The 15,944-nt window shown below is 39.3% G+C and overlaps 1 protein-coding gene across 1 annotated transcript in view; it reads left to right on the top strand.

The window, feature by feature from the left end:
* The window catches only part of EDA2R (ectodysplasin A2 receptor), a 35,786-nt gene extending 20,050 nt beyond the window's left edge, over window positions 1–15,736 (top strand). The window contains exons 3-7 of the mRNA XM_069463395.1: window positions 7,536–7,714; window positions 8,772–8,857; window positions 10,495–10,659; window positions 13,731–14,117; window positions 15,686–15,736. Of these exons, the coding sequence (XP_069319496.1) occupies window positions 7,536–7,714; window positions 8,772–8,857; window positions 10,495–10,659; window positions 13,731–14,107 (807 nt within the window). The 3' untranslated portion in view covers window positions 14,108–14,117; window positions 15,686–15,736. The remainder of the gene's footprint in view (window positions 1–7,535; window positions 7,715–8,771; window positions 8,858–10,494; window positions 10,660–13,730; window positions 14,118–15,685) is intronic.
* The last annotated feature ends 208 nt before the right edge of the window (window positions 15,737–15,944 follow it).

Here is a 15,944-nt window from a genome sequence, read left to right on the forward strand (position 1 = left end):
TGCCTTTTAGCTGGTTTACTTAGACCCTTTGTATTTAAGATAGTTATTAATATATTAGAGCTTAAGTCTGTCATTTTATAATTTGTTTGCTTGCTTTTTCTGTTTCTTATTCCACTATTTGTCTTTTCTTGCCTTCATGTGGGTTATGTGAACATTGTATTTAGAATTCCATCTTGATTTATTTGTAGTGTTTTCGAGTGTATCTCTTTGTATCTCTTAGAGGTTGTTCTGGGTATTATAGCATACACATGTAACTGTTCAGGGTTTAATGGTATCAATTATTTGCCATTTCAAATGAAGTATGGAAAAGTCATTTCCATTTAGGTTCCCTTACTCTCCCCACTTTTAATTATCATTGTCATGAATGTCAGACATAATAATTTTTGTTATATTTGTTTTAATAATCAAATATGATTTATAAAACTTATGAAGAGAAAGACAGTTCATTTTATATACCCATATTCTTGCTCTTCCAGTGTTCTTTCTTCCTTCCAAGACTCTTTTTTTACTTTTATTTATTTATTTATTTATTTTCAGTTTTTGAGACAGGGTCTCAAGATGTTGCCTGGGCTAGAGCACAATGATGTCATCATATCTTACTTACTGCAAACTCAAACTCCTGGACTCAAACAATCCTCCTGCCTTAGCCTCCCAAGTTGCTGGGACTATAGGTATACTCCGCCACATCTGGCAATTTTTTAAAAAATTTTTGTAGAGACAGAGTCTCGCTATTGCCCGGCCTGGTCTTGAACTCTTGGCCAAGATTCCTTCTTTTATCCCGTTCTTTCTTCTTCTTCTATTTAAAAAATCATTTCCTTTCTGTTTGAAGAACTCTCTTTAGCTGTTCTTTAACAGTAAGTCAACTAGCAACAAATTCTTTTAGTTTTTCTTTGAGGATGTTTTTATGCCTCCTTCATTCCTGAAGGATACTTTCACTGGATATAGAATTTACGGCTGACAGTTCTTTTCTACCAGCACTTGAAAAATGTGTCACTTCCTTGTGGCTTCCATGGCTTCATATAGAAATCCACTGTCATTTGAATTGCTTTTCTTCTACAGGTAATGCCATTTCGTTTTGTCTATTTTCAAGATTTTTTTCTTTGTCTTTAGTTTTCAGAAGTTTTATTATGCTGTGTATTGGCGTGTGTTTCTTTGGATTTATTCTTTTCAGAGTTTGTTCATAATATTGCACCTGTAGGTCTTTTGCCAAATGTGTAAAGTTTTCAGCCTTTATTTCTTTGAAAATATTTTCAGACAAACTTTCTTTTCTTTTCATGGGACTCCAATAATATGATTGTTTGCTCTTTTGTTATAGTTCTGTAGGTCTCTGAGGCTTTGTCCATTTTATTTTCAGTCTATTCTCTCCCTGTTATTCAGATAGCATCAATCCTATTGTTCTGTTCTCAAATTCATTGATTCTATCATCTGTCTATTCTCTACTATTGAGCCCACCCAGTGAGTTAATTTTCTCCTTTTTTTATTTTTATAACTTCCATCTGGTCCTTTTTTAAAAAATAACTTCTGCTGCTTTGATGAGATTTTCTAATTTTTTTATTTTAAGAGAATTTGTGATTGCTTGTTGAAATATTTTTATTATGGGTGCTTTAAGATCCTTGTCAGATAATTCCAACATCAGATTTATCTAAGTGTTGGTGTTGGTTGATTGCTTTTCCTCATTCAGGTTGTTATTTTCCTGATTGTTGTTATCATGGGTGAATTTTCATTGTATTATGGACATTTTGTCAATTATATTGGAAGACTCAGGGTCCTATTTAAATCTTTTTATTTTAGCAGGCAGTTTTCTGTTTCGTTTAGCATACAGATCCCGGCCTACTTTTGTGGACTGCAATTCTAAAGATAATTTAATTTTCAGGGCCCTTGTGGTATGATTTTTGGTATGTGTGGTATATCTGGTGCTGCCTGAGATGTGGAAGGAGTTTTCTTGGGTTAGGTCACCTGGGGCACCTAGGTTGTGGTAAAGAAGTCTGAGTTGTGGGGAAGAAGGGCATTTCCGACAGCAGACCAAATATTATAGTAGGATACCACTTGTCAGTTTACCCCAGCCACTTGTCTCTATGTCAGGGAGAAGAGTCTCAGACCCGCAGGACAAAGAAGTGTCTTGGGCTGGGTAATTGTGGTGAAATCCCTCTTACAGTGTCCCCTGCAGCCTGGTATCTCTGGCTGTACATGAAGAATCTCAGGCCCATGGGAAAGAGGCTTCTCAGGCTGCCCACTTATAAACATAATCATTTGTGCTTCAAGTTTGCTTATTTGTGAAACAGGATAATAATGCACCCTTATAAGGTTTTTATGGAGAATAAGTATAAAAATCCATGAGAATATGGATTTTTGTCTGATTGATTCAATTATTAAATCATAACATTCAGAATAGCATCCTGGCACATAGTAGTTGCTTAACAAATGTTTTCTGAATCAATCAATAAAGGAAAGGGGAGCATTAACCAATCAATTAATCAATCAACTTATTGGTTGATTCTCAATACGTGCTAGCTAGCTCCCATCACTCCCTTTTCTAGAAAGTGAATAGAAGAGTCAGGCTCAGGTCTTCTTATTCCAGTGTTCTAGGAATTATAAAAAGTTGTTTTCCATAAGAATAAAACCTAAAGTTCATTTGTTCCTTGAGGACTTCCTATGTGCTAGGCATGGTGACAAGCACTACACACACACAGACATATATATGTATGCTCATTCATTTTAGGGTAATGTGTTTCGTTTAATTGTAAATTTTAGGGATTGCTGTATTTTCAATCTAATCTTTATACTCATGTAAAATATTTAAAATCTTCCAAAGTCAAATCTATAAATAAAGGGCATGTTCACAAAAGTCTCACTTATATCCTTGTCCCATCCAACACATTCCTCGCTTTCCCTTGTAGATAATTCCCCTCCTCCCAATATTTTTTTTTTTGCTTTTTTTGGTTTCATTTTAGTTTTATGACTTATCCTTCTATTGTTTGTTTTTGTAATATAAGCAGAAGCATGTGAGTGTATTTGTGTGAGTTAGGTAGCATTATTTCCAATTTGATTGACAAAAATATTTAAGCCTAGTGACTTGCTCAGAGTTATATGGCTGGTCAGTGGTAGAGATGGGAGTTAAAGCAAGGGCTCCTTTACCCTGGATCAGGGCTTTTCATCACTGCATTGTATTTCCTGTTACTTTGATCCTCAGCCTATCCTGTAAAGCAGATATGGCAGCTAACAGCATTCTGTTCATGTACATAAGGTAGCAGAGGCTCCAAGAAGCCCTTTGCTTTCCCAAGAAACCAAGATTATGAGTGAAATGGCTAGGGCCCATGTCAGACCCTAATACTTATCAGAGTTAGGTTTTGGTGGATGGGATCATTTTAAGTGGAGCTGTAAGGCATTGAATAAGGCCTGAGTCAGCAAACAAAGGGACAGACTAGCAGGAATGTTTAGAAGCTGGCTGATGCTCACTTTTCCAACCTCTGGGAAAGTAAAGCTTTTCTATGTATTAGTTCAGGTAATGCTAACTGCTATAACAAAGAAATACTAAAATTTAGTGACGTAACAGATTATGAGTTTATTTCTGACTCTAACTCCAATCAGGTTTGGGAAGTGGGAGGATTTTTCTCAGTCATTCAGGGACCCAGGCTTATGAAGGCTCTGTCGTTTTTAAAACAGCTTTATTAAAACATAGTTTCACATACCATATAATTTACCCATTTAAAACTAATGGATGTGGTGAGCATTGTAGGGGGAAAGGGCACGTCTCAAATCATGGTTGGGATGTGGCAAAATCATAACATGTAACCAAAATGTTTGTACCCCCATAATTTCCTGAAATAAAAAAAATTAAAAACAAACAAACAAAAAAATAAAGTGTACAATTTAATGGTTTTTGGTATATTGCATTATTAATTTTTAAAAATTGTGGCAAAATATATAATATCAAATTTACTATTTTAACTATTTAATTAAAATGTATAATTCAATGGCATTAATCACATTCACAATGTTGTGCAACCATCACCACTATATTTCCAAGACAGTTTCATCACCCCAAACAGAAACTCTGTACCCATTAAGAAATAAATCCCCATTCCCCCTCCCCCATGCCCCTGGTACCCTCTAATCTACTTTCTGTGTCTGTGAATTTGCCTAGGCATTTCATATAAGTGGAATCAAACAATATTTTTCTATATATTTATCTTTACTGGAGATATTTATTTCTTTGTTTGGCTTTGAGTTACTGTTCAGTGTCCTTTCATTTCAACTTGAAGGACTCCCTTCTTGTAGTGCAGATTTAGTGACATCAGTCTCCTTCAGCTTTTGTTTATCTAAAAATGTTTTAATTTTTTCTGTCATTTTTGAGGGATTTTTTGCTGTATATGGAATTCTTAGTTAACAGTTTATTTCTTTTTACATTTAAATATATCTACCCACTGACTTCCAGTCTCTGCAGTTTCTGAATAAAAATTGGCTTTTTTTAAAAAAAATTAAGCAAAAGAAAGCTAGAGAAAAATCAGCTTTTAATTTTATTGAGGATGCCTTGTACTTGACAAGTCATTTCACTGTTGCTGCTTTCAATATTTTCTTGTTGTCTTTGGCTATCAACATTTTGTTTCAGTGTGGGCCCCTTCAAGTTTATCTTACATGGAGATATACTTGAGCATCTTGGAAGTGTAAATTTATGTGTTTAACCAAATATTGGGAAGTTTTCAGCCATTATTTCCTCAAATATTCTTTCTCTACCTTTATCTCTCTCTTTTCCTGCTGTGACTTCTGTATTGTATGTATTGGTCAAATTGGTGGTGTCCTACAGGTTACTTATGTTCTGTCTACTTTCTTTTCTTCAGACATGATAATTTCAATTGTCCTGCCTTCAATTTTGCTTATTCTTTCTTCTACCTGCTCAAATCCTCTAGTGAATTTTTTCATTTCAGTTACTTTACTTTTCAGCTTCAGTATTTCTGTTTGGTTTTTTTAAATATTTTTTTTGTTATTGATATTCTTATTTTATTCATATATTTATTTTCTGATTTCTTTTTATTCTTTGTCCATGTTTTTCTCTGAGCATATTTAAGACAGTTCTTTTAGTCTTTGTCTAGTAAGTCCAATGTCCAGGTTTTCTCAAGAACAATTTCTGTTTTTGTTCTTTTGAATAGGCCACACTTTCCTGTTTCTTTTCATGCTTTGTTATTTTTTGTTGTTGTTGTTGTTGAAAACTGGGCATTTTTTGTATTGTAATATAGTAACTCTGAAAGTCAGATTCTCCCCTTTCCCCACAGTTACCTGTTTTTTTTTTTTTCCTTTTAAATTTTGTATTGTTGAAGGCTGTAGTAGTCCATCTGTTTAGGTGTTTTTCTGAACTATTTTTGCAAAGAGACGCTATCCCTTGTCATGTGTGGTCATTGAGATCTGTGTTAATTTGGCCTGTGTTCAGCTAATGTTTTGACAGAGATTTCCTTGAATGCCAGAAGTTTTAAAAAATGAACAATAACCACAACAACAAAAAAGTCACACATCTCCCTTTCTTTGTAGATTGGCTCTGTGCTGGGGCACTTAGCCAGACTTGCACTTAGCTTAGGGATCAGCCCATCATGTAAACCTTGGGTCTACACTAGTATATTCTGAGCATGTGTCTTGTCCTGGGCATACATGTGCCCTTTGAAATTCCTCCATATACGTGGATGCTTTCAAATGTCCTTATTTCTCAAAGAATTTCCCCCAGCTTTTGCTCCCAGATTCAGGCAATCTGTTGTATGTCTTTTTGCTCTATGCATCTTTGGTTTGTTAGTTGCCTTGCAGCATTTTGAAACAATGCCCACTGCATTTTCAGTCTACATTCTGAATTGAGTGAAACATAGAGGAGCACCTTGTATCAGTCCTTCAGGTAGCCCCCGTACAGGTTAGAACAGACATACACAGTAATTTCTGAATAAGTTTTGCTTGCTCACTTTGGAACCAGGGATGAGAGTCTCACACTGGGAACACAGGCTGATGCTACTTTAAGACTTCTACCACTTTAGGACTGCCACTGATCTTGGGTGAGGTATTTGACAAGGGCAAGTAAAAATGCCACAAAACTTTCCTATCATTTTCAAGTGAACTTTTTCTTGATTCAGCATTTGCTTGGTTGATGTAAACCTTTGACTGTTTTCCAGAGTTCTGACAACATTGGGTCTGACAGTTTCTGCGTCTTTTTCTGTTTCTGTGGGAAAATAAGAGCTTGAAGCTGCATATTCCTCCATTTCACTGGCTTCCTCTGTCATTTTTAATATATTGATTCCAAGGTTTCCCTGGGTGTCAACATGCACCAGAAAATGAAAATATAAAGAATATTAAGTAGCACACAGGAGGTGTTTTGGGGCCAGCACTGTGAGTGGCATATTTATCATTTTTATACATAGTCCATTGGCTAAAAATCAGGCATGTAGCCCCACTTAACTGCAGTGGCTTTATGAAATGTTGGCTAGTGGTGCTGTTCCCAGGAGAAATAGGGAATAGTTTTGGTGAACCACCAGCCAACTTCTGCCACAACTAGCAAATAGCTAATATCCCTTGACAACTATAGTCGTGTTTCTGAGAAAGATCTATGACTGGTATCAGGCAGGTACCTTGTTCCTATTGAGGTTAGGTTGTCAGAGCTGGAAGAATCTGTAGAGACCATCTATTTCAATCTCCTCAGGTGTTAGGACCTCTGAGTCCCAGAAAGTAGGAGGATGATACTGACCAGAGTCACACTGAGTCAATACCAGAGCTGAGACAAGAGCCAGCTGAATCACTTACCTTTCCTCTATACCATTAGCAATCAAACATTTTTGACCAAAGCTTAGAATCAGAAATAAATTTTTCATCACAACCCAATACATACTTATATATATTTTATCTATAAAATTTTTATAAAACAATATTTACATGGGTAGTGATTATAACTATTAGTCAAATATTTCCAGCTCCCTACCTTCTGGCACACTGTAGAATTGCACTTTCGTGTACCCTTTGTAGTTACTAATGATCAGGTGGTTTGTGTGGCCAAGGTCATGTGAGCAAAATGACATGGGTCATTTCTAGGCGAAATCTTTAAGATCCAGTACATAGTTTACAATATTCTCTTTTCTCTAAAGCTCCAATCATGGCAGTACAAAGATGAGGCCTCTGTCACCCTGGGTACCCCATTGAAGATAATATAGAGCACAACCTTCAGAAAACCCCTGGTAGGCAAATAGTATGAGTGACAAATAAACTTTTATTTTTTTAAGACACTGAGATTTGAGATTTGTTTTTTGCCATAGTATAACCTAACCTATACTGACTGATATAAATACTTAGCTTTACTATATGCTATGCACTTTAATATTTGGTATCATTATTCTATTTCAATTTTCAATGCTGGCTGCAACTAAGTAAATTGATTTTATGACCTAATAATGGGGTTAAAACTTGTACTTTGAAAAATAGTACCACATTCTATACCATGTCTACTTGTCCCATAACTGATCCTCTCTTCAAGCTCCTATAGAGCAATGTTAATGATTCCCATCTCCCTGCAGGATTGTGGTTATGGAGAGGGTGGAGATGCATACTGCACAGCTTGCCCCCCTCGCAGGTACAAAAGCAGCTGGGGCCACCACAGATGTCAGACTTGCATCACCTGTGCTGTCATCAATCGTGTTCAGAAGGCCAACTGCACAGCTACCTCTAATGCTGTCTGTGGGGACTGTCTGCCCAGGTGAGCCTGTTGTATCAGCCAAGCTCTTCTAGGCCTTTTCTAAAAGCCTTTGGAAGTCTCTCTCATCCTCACCTCTCAGAACCTACTTGAAGTATTCTAACTGTCCATATCATATTCTTAAGCACTCAGAAGGAAGAAACAGGGCCGGGCGCGGTGGCTCACGCCTGTAATCCTAGCACTCTGGGAGGCCGAGGCGGGTGGATCGCTCGAGGTCAGGAGTTCGAGACCAGCCTGAGCAAGAGTGAGACCCCGTCTCTACTAAAAATACAAAGAAATTATATGGACAACTAAAATATATATATACAAAAAATTAGCCGGGCATGGTGGCACATGCCTGTAATCCCAGCTACTTTGGAGGCTGAGACAGGAGGATCGCTTGAGCCCAGGAGTTTGAGGTTGCTGTGAGCTAAGCTGACGCCACGGCACTCATTCTAGCCCGGGCAACAGAGTGAGACTCTGTCTCAAAAAAAAAAAAAAAAAAAAAACAAAAGAAGGAAGAAACAATGTCTTCCCAAGATCTCTCTATAAAATGCCTAGCACATTGTCAGCCACAGATGAGTACTTAACAGCTTTTTCATCATACTGGCACTCTTAGTCCAGGCCCAAGATTCAAGGTAAATCTTACTGTAGACCTAAAATAAATTATGAAGCAGTTGGTAGCAAAGCAGTGCTCTCCTCTTTTGTGAGATTACTTCCCTTTTGGCTACAGGGAAGATAATTTTTCCATGGACCTGGGTGGGGGTGGTTTCGGGATGATTCAAGTACATTATATTTATTGTATACTTTATGTCTATTATTATTATATTGTAATATATAATGAAATAATACAACTCACCATAGGTTGGGGACTCCTACTATAGGGTATGGTGAATAGAGGAAATAGAATGCCTGGGCCTCTGATCAGTATCAGACACAGAGGCAGCAAGCTCACAAGGAGGGGTAGGTGCTGACTTCAGTAGGGCAAGCCCCTTAGAAGCTGCCTATGATCCCAGGAAGAACTGGTCCAAGTGTGTTGCTTGTTTGATCACTCTGTTATTTCTAATTACTCTGACCACAGGTTCTACCGAAAGACACGCATTGGAGGCCTGCAGGACCAAGAGTGCATACCATGCACAAAGCAGACCCCTACATCTGAAGTTCAGTGTGTGTATCCAGTTCTCTTCTCCTCTTTACTCCTCAACCCATCAGGTGGCAGCAAGATAGGGTAGTAAAGACTTTCCCTATCCTCTCCTATCCCTTCCTTTAGAGTGGCAAGGGAATTAGTTAGATTAAAATCCTGATTTCACAACATATTATCTATGTAATCCTCTATAAATCATTCAAGCTAATTGAATATCATTTCCCTCATCTGAAAAAAATGTGACCTGCGATAATTATTTTTCTTTTTTCTTTTCTTCCTACCTTATGGGATGGCTGTCTAGGTATAATGAAATAATGGATGTTAGGAATTATTTTAGAAATTATAACATGTGTACACTTATAAGTGTACATATATTATTACTATATGAAATTTATAGGAGTCCTTAGGGCTTAAACCTTGTAAAAGGCTGAATGAAGAACTAGGATTTAATCTACGCCCATATCATTATCCATTTACTGGTTTGCCTGTTGTTTTTGTCTATCTATCATCTATCTCTCTACTCACTTATTTTTTTAATTATTAATAATTTTTATAATCATGAAATATTTCAAGCATATAGAAATATTTAAAAATCCAGAAAAATATAAAATGAAAATGCATAGGTACCCAATATCCAGAGTTAATAAAACTTAACATTTTACATATTTGCTTCAGATTTTTTAGAAAGAACAAAAATTCCACAGGTATAATTGAATTCCCTTTTAGATCCTCTCTGAGTCGCATTTTCTCCCTACCTCCCCAGATACAACCACTATCCTGAAATTGTATGTATTCTGTTGGTAGGCTATGCCACAGTAACAAATAAACCCCCAAATCTCAGTGACTTGATACAATAAAAGTTTATTTTTCACTATGTGAAGTCTTCCTCCACCATGTGACTATGCCTTCTAGACTATGTGGCTTCCAAGTCGATAGGACAGGGGAAGAGATGGAGGAGACATACTAGATCTTAACTGACTCAGTATGGAAGTGACACACATTATTTCCACTCACAGTCCATTGGCCAGAAGTACTCTGATGGCCTTATTGCAAGGATGTAAGGGAATGCAGGGGAGTATGTGGATAATTGGTGAGCACTATACCTCTGCCATATTCTCTACTAATGTTTTAATACTTGTATTTTTGGGGATATATGTACATATTCATAAGCAATATATGCTATTATATATTTTATAATGTTTTATAGAAATGATATCAAGTTATATATTCTCTTTCTCTAATTTGCTTTTTTCTTCTCTGGATTATTTATATTGATCCATAAGAACCTTTTCTTTTAGTGCTATATACTTGGATCTCAGGATTATATCATGACTTATTTATCCTGTGCTCTATTGATCAACATTTTAGTTTGTTTCTATTTTTCTAGGTTGTATAACTAGATGTGGTATGGAAAGACCATAGGATATGTGCATCTTCAATTAATTGTTCTAATTTATGCCATAGCAGCAATATATGAAAGTTTCTCTGCATTTTTCTTTATAATTTTTCCTGCTCTACAAAGAAGTAAAACTAGCATAGCAGACCTAATTCAGGAAGGCCCTAGGGAGAGGGGCGTTAGCCTGAGGAAGTTCAGGCCGAGCATCAAGGTGACTGTTAATTATCCATATTAACTGATGTGCCCTACGTTTTCATCTCACAGGTGCCTTCCAGTTGAGCTTAGTGAAGGCAGATGTACCCACAGTGCCCCCTCAGGAGGCCACACTTGTTGCACTGGTGAGCAGTCTGCTAGTGGTGTTTACCCTGGCCTTCCTGGGGCTCCTCTTCCTCTACTGCAAGCAGTTCTTCAGCAGACATTGCCAGCGTGGTAAGGGTGGCTGCTTCACATTTCACATGAATCAAGAACAAGCTCTTATTGGAAGAAGAGAGGATTTTCTGGGATTGGCCTTTCCTACCATGCTGGAAAACCTCAAGGGTAGTCTTCTGTTGGCCAAGGGAAATATCATGGATAGCAATAGAAAGCATGAGACTTCAGAGATGACTAAGGCAAACACTGACAGTTTAGGGGACCTTGTTCATTAGGTTTTAGGGGTTCATGCAGGAGCACAGCATAGTGAGAAATCCCTTGGGAAAGAAATCTTGATACCTAGGTTCTAAATCTACCTCTAAATCACTGTGTAACCTTAGACAAGTCATCTAGCCTCTTTGGGCCTCTTTCTTCCCAATCTTTAAAAGGACAGGTAGGATTGGATTAGTTGGTTTTTAAGTTCTTTTACAATTCTTCATATCTATACTAGTAGGTATATATTATGGAGCATGTCAGGAATGGAGGAAGGCCTGGCTATATCTGAGACATGGCCATAATAAAAGTGATTGAGGTCTAGGGCAACTTCTGTCAGTATAATAATTTCCCAAATGGGGGTAACTGAAAGCCCAGTGTCCAGAGGAGTTGGCAACCTAGACTTTTTTCCCCAGGCAGTATTGCCCATACCAGATGGCCATGTAAAATTCCAGATAAAAGGTCATATTTAAAGTCATAATAACATTGTGATATGTATATAGCACAACTTTAGCTACTAGACAAGAATGTAGGGCAGAAAGTCCAGTTCATTGAGGGCAAAGATTGAGGAGGTGGAATGGTGGCTGGTCAAGACCAGACAAGGGGTAAGAACACCAGCCAATAATACTGGGGTTCAGTGCAGTTTCAGTGCCATTAAGGAAACTGAGGCTGGGCATGGTAGCTCATGCCTGTAATCCTAGCACTTGGGAGGCCGAGGTGGGTGGATCATTTGAGCTCAGAAGTTCAAGACCAGCCTGAGCAAGAGCAAGAGCCCATCTTTACTAAAAAGAGACAACTAAAAAATATATAGAAAAAATTAGCTGGGTATAGTGGCGCATGCCTGTAGTCCCAGCTACTCGGGAAGCTGAGGCAGTAGGATCGCTTGAGCCCAGGAGTTTGAGGTTGCTGTGAGCTAGTCTGATGCCACAGCACTCTAGCCCTGGCCACAGAGCGAGACTCTGTCTCAAAAAAAAAAAAAAGAAAAAAAAGAAACTGAGAGCTAGGCAGGGACACCAAAACAGAAACTCAGACTAGTGAATGGAGTTGACTTAGTAAGGAGGAGGATAAAGTTTACTAGATACAAGGCTGCTCAGGGCATCTCATCAGCCCACTGGATACTGGGTCCAAAGCAATTTTGTCTGTGTGGGAATTTTCCTCTTATATGGACTTGCCTTGGTCAGTTTGTCTCTGGGGTCTGCCACATGATCTTGAAAAAGCCTAGCAGGTATATTTGGCTGTGCTCCTGGCTTAAATGAAGATAAATCAAGCATTTTATGGGTAGCAGGATACAAAGGGAACACTGTTGTCCCTTTATGACCCTTCTAAAACTCTACTTCTCTCTCCTACCTTTTGGTGGCTCCTGGAACATTGGGACATTGTAGCTCACGGTGGACCATCCTGTCTCTGACTTTGGAAGCCAGTGTCTCAGATAAGAACTGTTGCCCAGTCCCTGGTCATGGGCATGAAACATGGTCAATGAGTCTTTTGAGCCTCAGTGCCCAGCAAGATGAAGATGAAGGAACATCTGAGAGCTGCCTGTCTCTCTCCTCCTCCCTCAGGAGAAGAGAGATGGGTAAACCTTCTCTGTTCCTCATCTGTCTTCAAGATAATGTGGTACCCTCCTCAGAATATGAGGGCATGCAGCTTCCTCATGGCCTTCATAGGGTGAAAGAGGGCTAGATATTTCCTCATTGGGGGAAGGTGTTTATCAAGAGTCACTGACTTATACACATACTGGAGCTGTGTAGGTGAGATTAATGTGTGAATTATATCCAATGTAAGGTGTAAGAGATAGGAGTAGGGACTGTGGAAAACTAGAGAGCACATCTCCTAACTAAAGGGGAATTCACCACTCAGCTCCAGCTCTTTGTTACCATGTGGTAATATTCAGTGTTGCCAAATCCAAATTTCCAAGAGAATCCAGAAATCTGGATTTTTGTATGAAATCGTTTTAAACATTGGAAATTAATTTGAATAAAGAACAAAATCACAACCACAATGGGGAGGCCAAACACACATCACATAGGCTCTCAGTCTGTAACCTTATGTTGAACCAAACTCAGGCATGAAGGGTGTATTACTGTCCTATCATTGCCATAACAAATTAACACACATTTAATAGCTTATTATCTCACAATTTCCATAGCTCAGAAGTTCAGCAGACTCGGCTGGGTCTCTGATTAGAGTCTCACAAGGCCAAGACCAAGATGTTGGCAGGGCTGTATTCTTTTCTGGAGGCTCTTTGCTTTCTGGAGGGGAGAATCTGTTTCCTTGATCATTCCGTCAGATGGCAGAATTCAGTTCCATGCAGTTATAGGACTTAGGTCACATTTCCTTGCTGTCTGTGAGCTGAAGGCCATTCCCACCTTCCAGATGCTACTCACATTCTTTGGCTTATGGCCCCCTTCTATTTTCAAAACTAGCAGTGGAGGGTTGAAATTTTCTCATGCTACATCTCTCTGATGGTCTGTCTCTTCTGCCTTCCTTTTCTGCTTTTAAGGACACATGAGTACATTGGACCCATCTAGATAATCTAGGATAATCTCCCTATTGTAAGATCAATCACCTTAATTCCTCCTGAAAAGTTTCTTTTGTCATATAACATAATATGCACCGACATAACACCAGGAAATGAAGATTGTGGCAGGGGAGAGGGGGTCAAAATTCTGTTTCCCACAAAGGGTTTCTCTTTCTCTGGATGTAAGTATATTTCTCAACTGTGTCACCTCAGCCTGGTGCTAGGTGCTCTGGTCCTCAGGGAAGGGAAGGGGAAGACCACCTCCCAGATCCCTCCCTTATCTTGTGCTCAGGACCAGGTGCCCTGCTGAGAATTGCCCCTACCTTTGGGTGACCCAGTGGCTTTCTGCTTCGAGTTGCAGGAGGTTCGCTGCAGTTTGAGGCTGATGAGGCAGCAGAGGAGGAATCTCTCTTCCCCATGCCACCTGGCCAGGAGACCAGCCCTGAGTCCACAGTGAGTGAGAGCACCTTTGAGATCCAGCCACTTAACCCCATCCTGGAGGACGACTGCAGCTCGACTCGTGGCTTCCCCACACAGGAGTCCTTTACCATGGCCTCCTGCGCCTCAGAGAGCCACTCCCACTGGGTCCACAACCCCATTGAATGCACAGAGCTGGACCTGCAAAAGTTTTCCAGCTCTTCCTCCTATATTGGAGCTGAGATGTTGGGGGAATACACGGCTGAAAGCTCTGGAGACAAGCTGGAGCTCAATGTGCCCTTTGAAGTTCCCCGCTCTTAACACTACTGAGGTGAGCTAGAAAGGTGGGGCAGAAAAACCCAAAATTAGGGACTACCCTCAAAGAATTCCTCTCTGGAGTGCTATTGCTCAGTAGGGCTAAGGAAGGAGGAACAGCAGCAAGCTAGGATCACTGGTGGGTGAAAGGACAACAGTGCTGGTGTTAATCTTTTAAGCCAGTCAGACATCATACTTTCGGGCCTGCAATTGTCATGGAACTGGCCAGGTTGCCATGACACCAGTCTCTACATTCTAGCCTGTTGCAAGCTCTTGCAGATCTCCTTCATGTGTACAAGCAGCGTAGCACAGCAGAAAAAACATACAAGCCTGATCATCTGACAGCCCTATATTTCAAATCAACCTTCATTCCTTAATAGCTATATAGAGCTTGTATAAATCCCTTCACCTCTCTGAGCCTCAAATCATTCATCTGTAAAAAGTAGAAAGTACTATACATCTCATAAGTTCTTATGAGAGTTGAATGAAAAATGTATGCACAAGTACCTTTTACAGTGTCTGATGCATTAGAGATGTTTAAACAATGTTAGTTTTTCATTCTCTTTCCTGCCCCAGTCACAATTTACATATCCCTTCTACATCCACTACATTCATCTGATCTTCATAACACCCTTCGTGGTTAGCAGATCAGGGTATATTAGCCTCATTTTACAGAGGTAGGAAATGAATTGCAGAGAGGGAAAGCAATTTTCTCAAAGTCACAAAGCAAATCAGTGACAGAACTGGACTAGAAGCCATGTTTGGGGGCTCCATTTTAGAGTTCATCCAACTCCACCTCTACAACTATCCCATAGTCAATGTTATTTTCTCAAAGGTTTAAGTAGTGTGAGGCAGTATGAGGCAGCAGTGTGAGTGGATTCCTATTTTTCAAATAGCTAACTACTTTTCACTGAGCATTTGCATATTTCTTCAGCTAATATATTTCCAGGTTCCCCGATGACTTTCACCCTTCCTACATCCTACCTAGGAAAATGTGAACAATGTACATTAGAATGCCAAGACTGCTATCAAATCAGTGAGCCTAGATACCTTCAAGGTTATCTAGTCCATTCCCTACCCAAGGCCTTCAATCAATGTTTGGGTTCCTTTTATAATATCCTCACCAAGTGTTTGTGTAGTCCTTGCTCACATACTTGCAGTGGCAGAGAGCTCACTATTGCCCAATATATATTATAACTATGACTGGTGGATTTGAGCTCAATATAAAGAAAAACCTTTCCATCTTTCTGGGAGTCCTGGCTCTGTTCCTTGGGCCAGACAGACCTCATCTGCTTCCTCTGCCTTGTGATAACCCTGCAGATGTTTAAAGAAAGCATCTCCCTTCTGAAAAACACCACTTTAGTTTCCTTTAAAATATGTGGAGCTTAGAACTCAACCAAGTTTCATAAGGAATGGTTTTGCCAATGTAGAATAGGGTAGAATTGTCATCTCCCTAGCTAGGTGATGTATTTCTGCTATTACATCCTAAAATATTGGCCTAACACATGGTTGGGGGGTGTGGGGACAGGTGGGAGCTAGTGAGATTTCCATACTGGTTTCTAACTTGCTCTGCTCCCTCCCTAGGTCTCTTGTGCTCCTGACAGCCTTGCGCAGTCATTCTCTCTGGAGTCTCTTGCCTTGTTTCTATACCACAACAGCAGCAAGAGTATGGGATGTGGAGTCCACAACAGCCAGTATTCTACAGATGGGGTATATTCTATCCCATACCATCAGAGGATTGATTCTCCAGCATTTTCCCAGGACTGCCTTGCAGCATATCTCACTTCCCTATTCTAGCTTGGAGAGCCAGATTCCCTTGTCATGGGAGTACAAGACATGTTCC

Source organism: Eulemur rufifrons, chromosome 30, assembly GCF_041146395.1.
Source record: "Eulemur rufifrons isolate Redbay chromosome 30, OSU_ERuf_1, whole genome shotgun sequence".
In the NCBI taxonomy this organism is placed as follows: domain Eukaryota; kingdom Metazoa; phylum Chordata; class Mammalia; order Primates; family Lemuridae; genus Eulemur; species Eulemur rufifrons.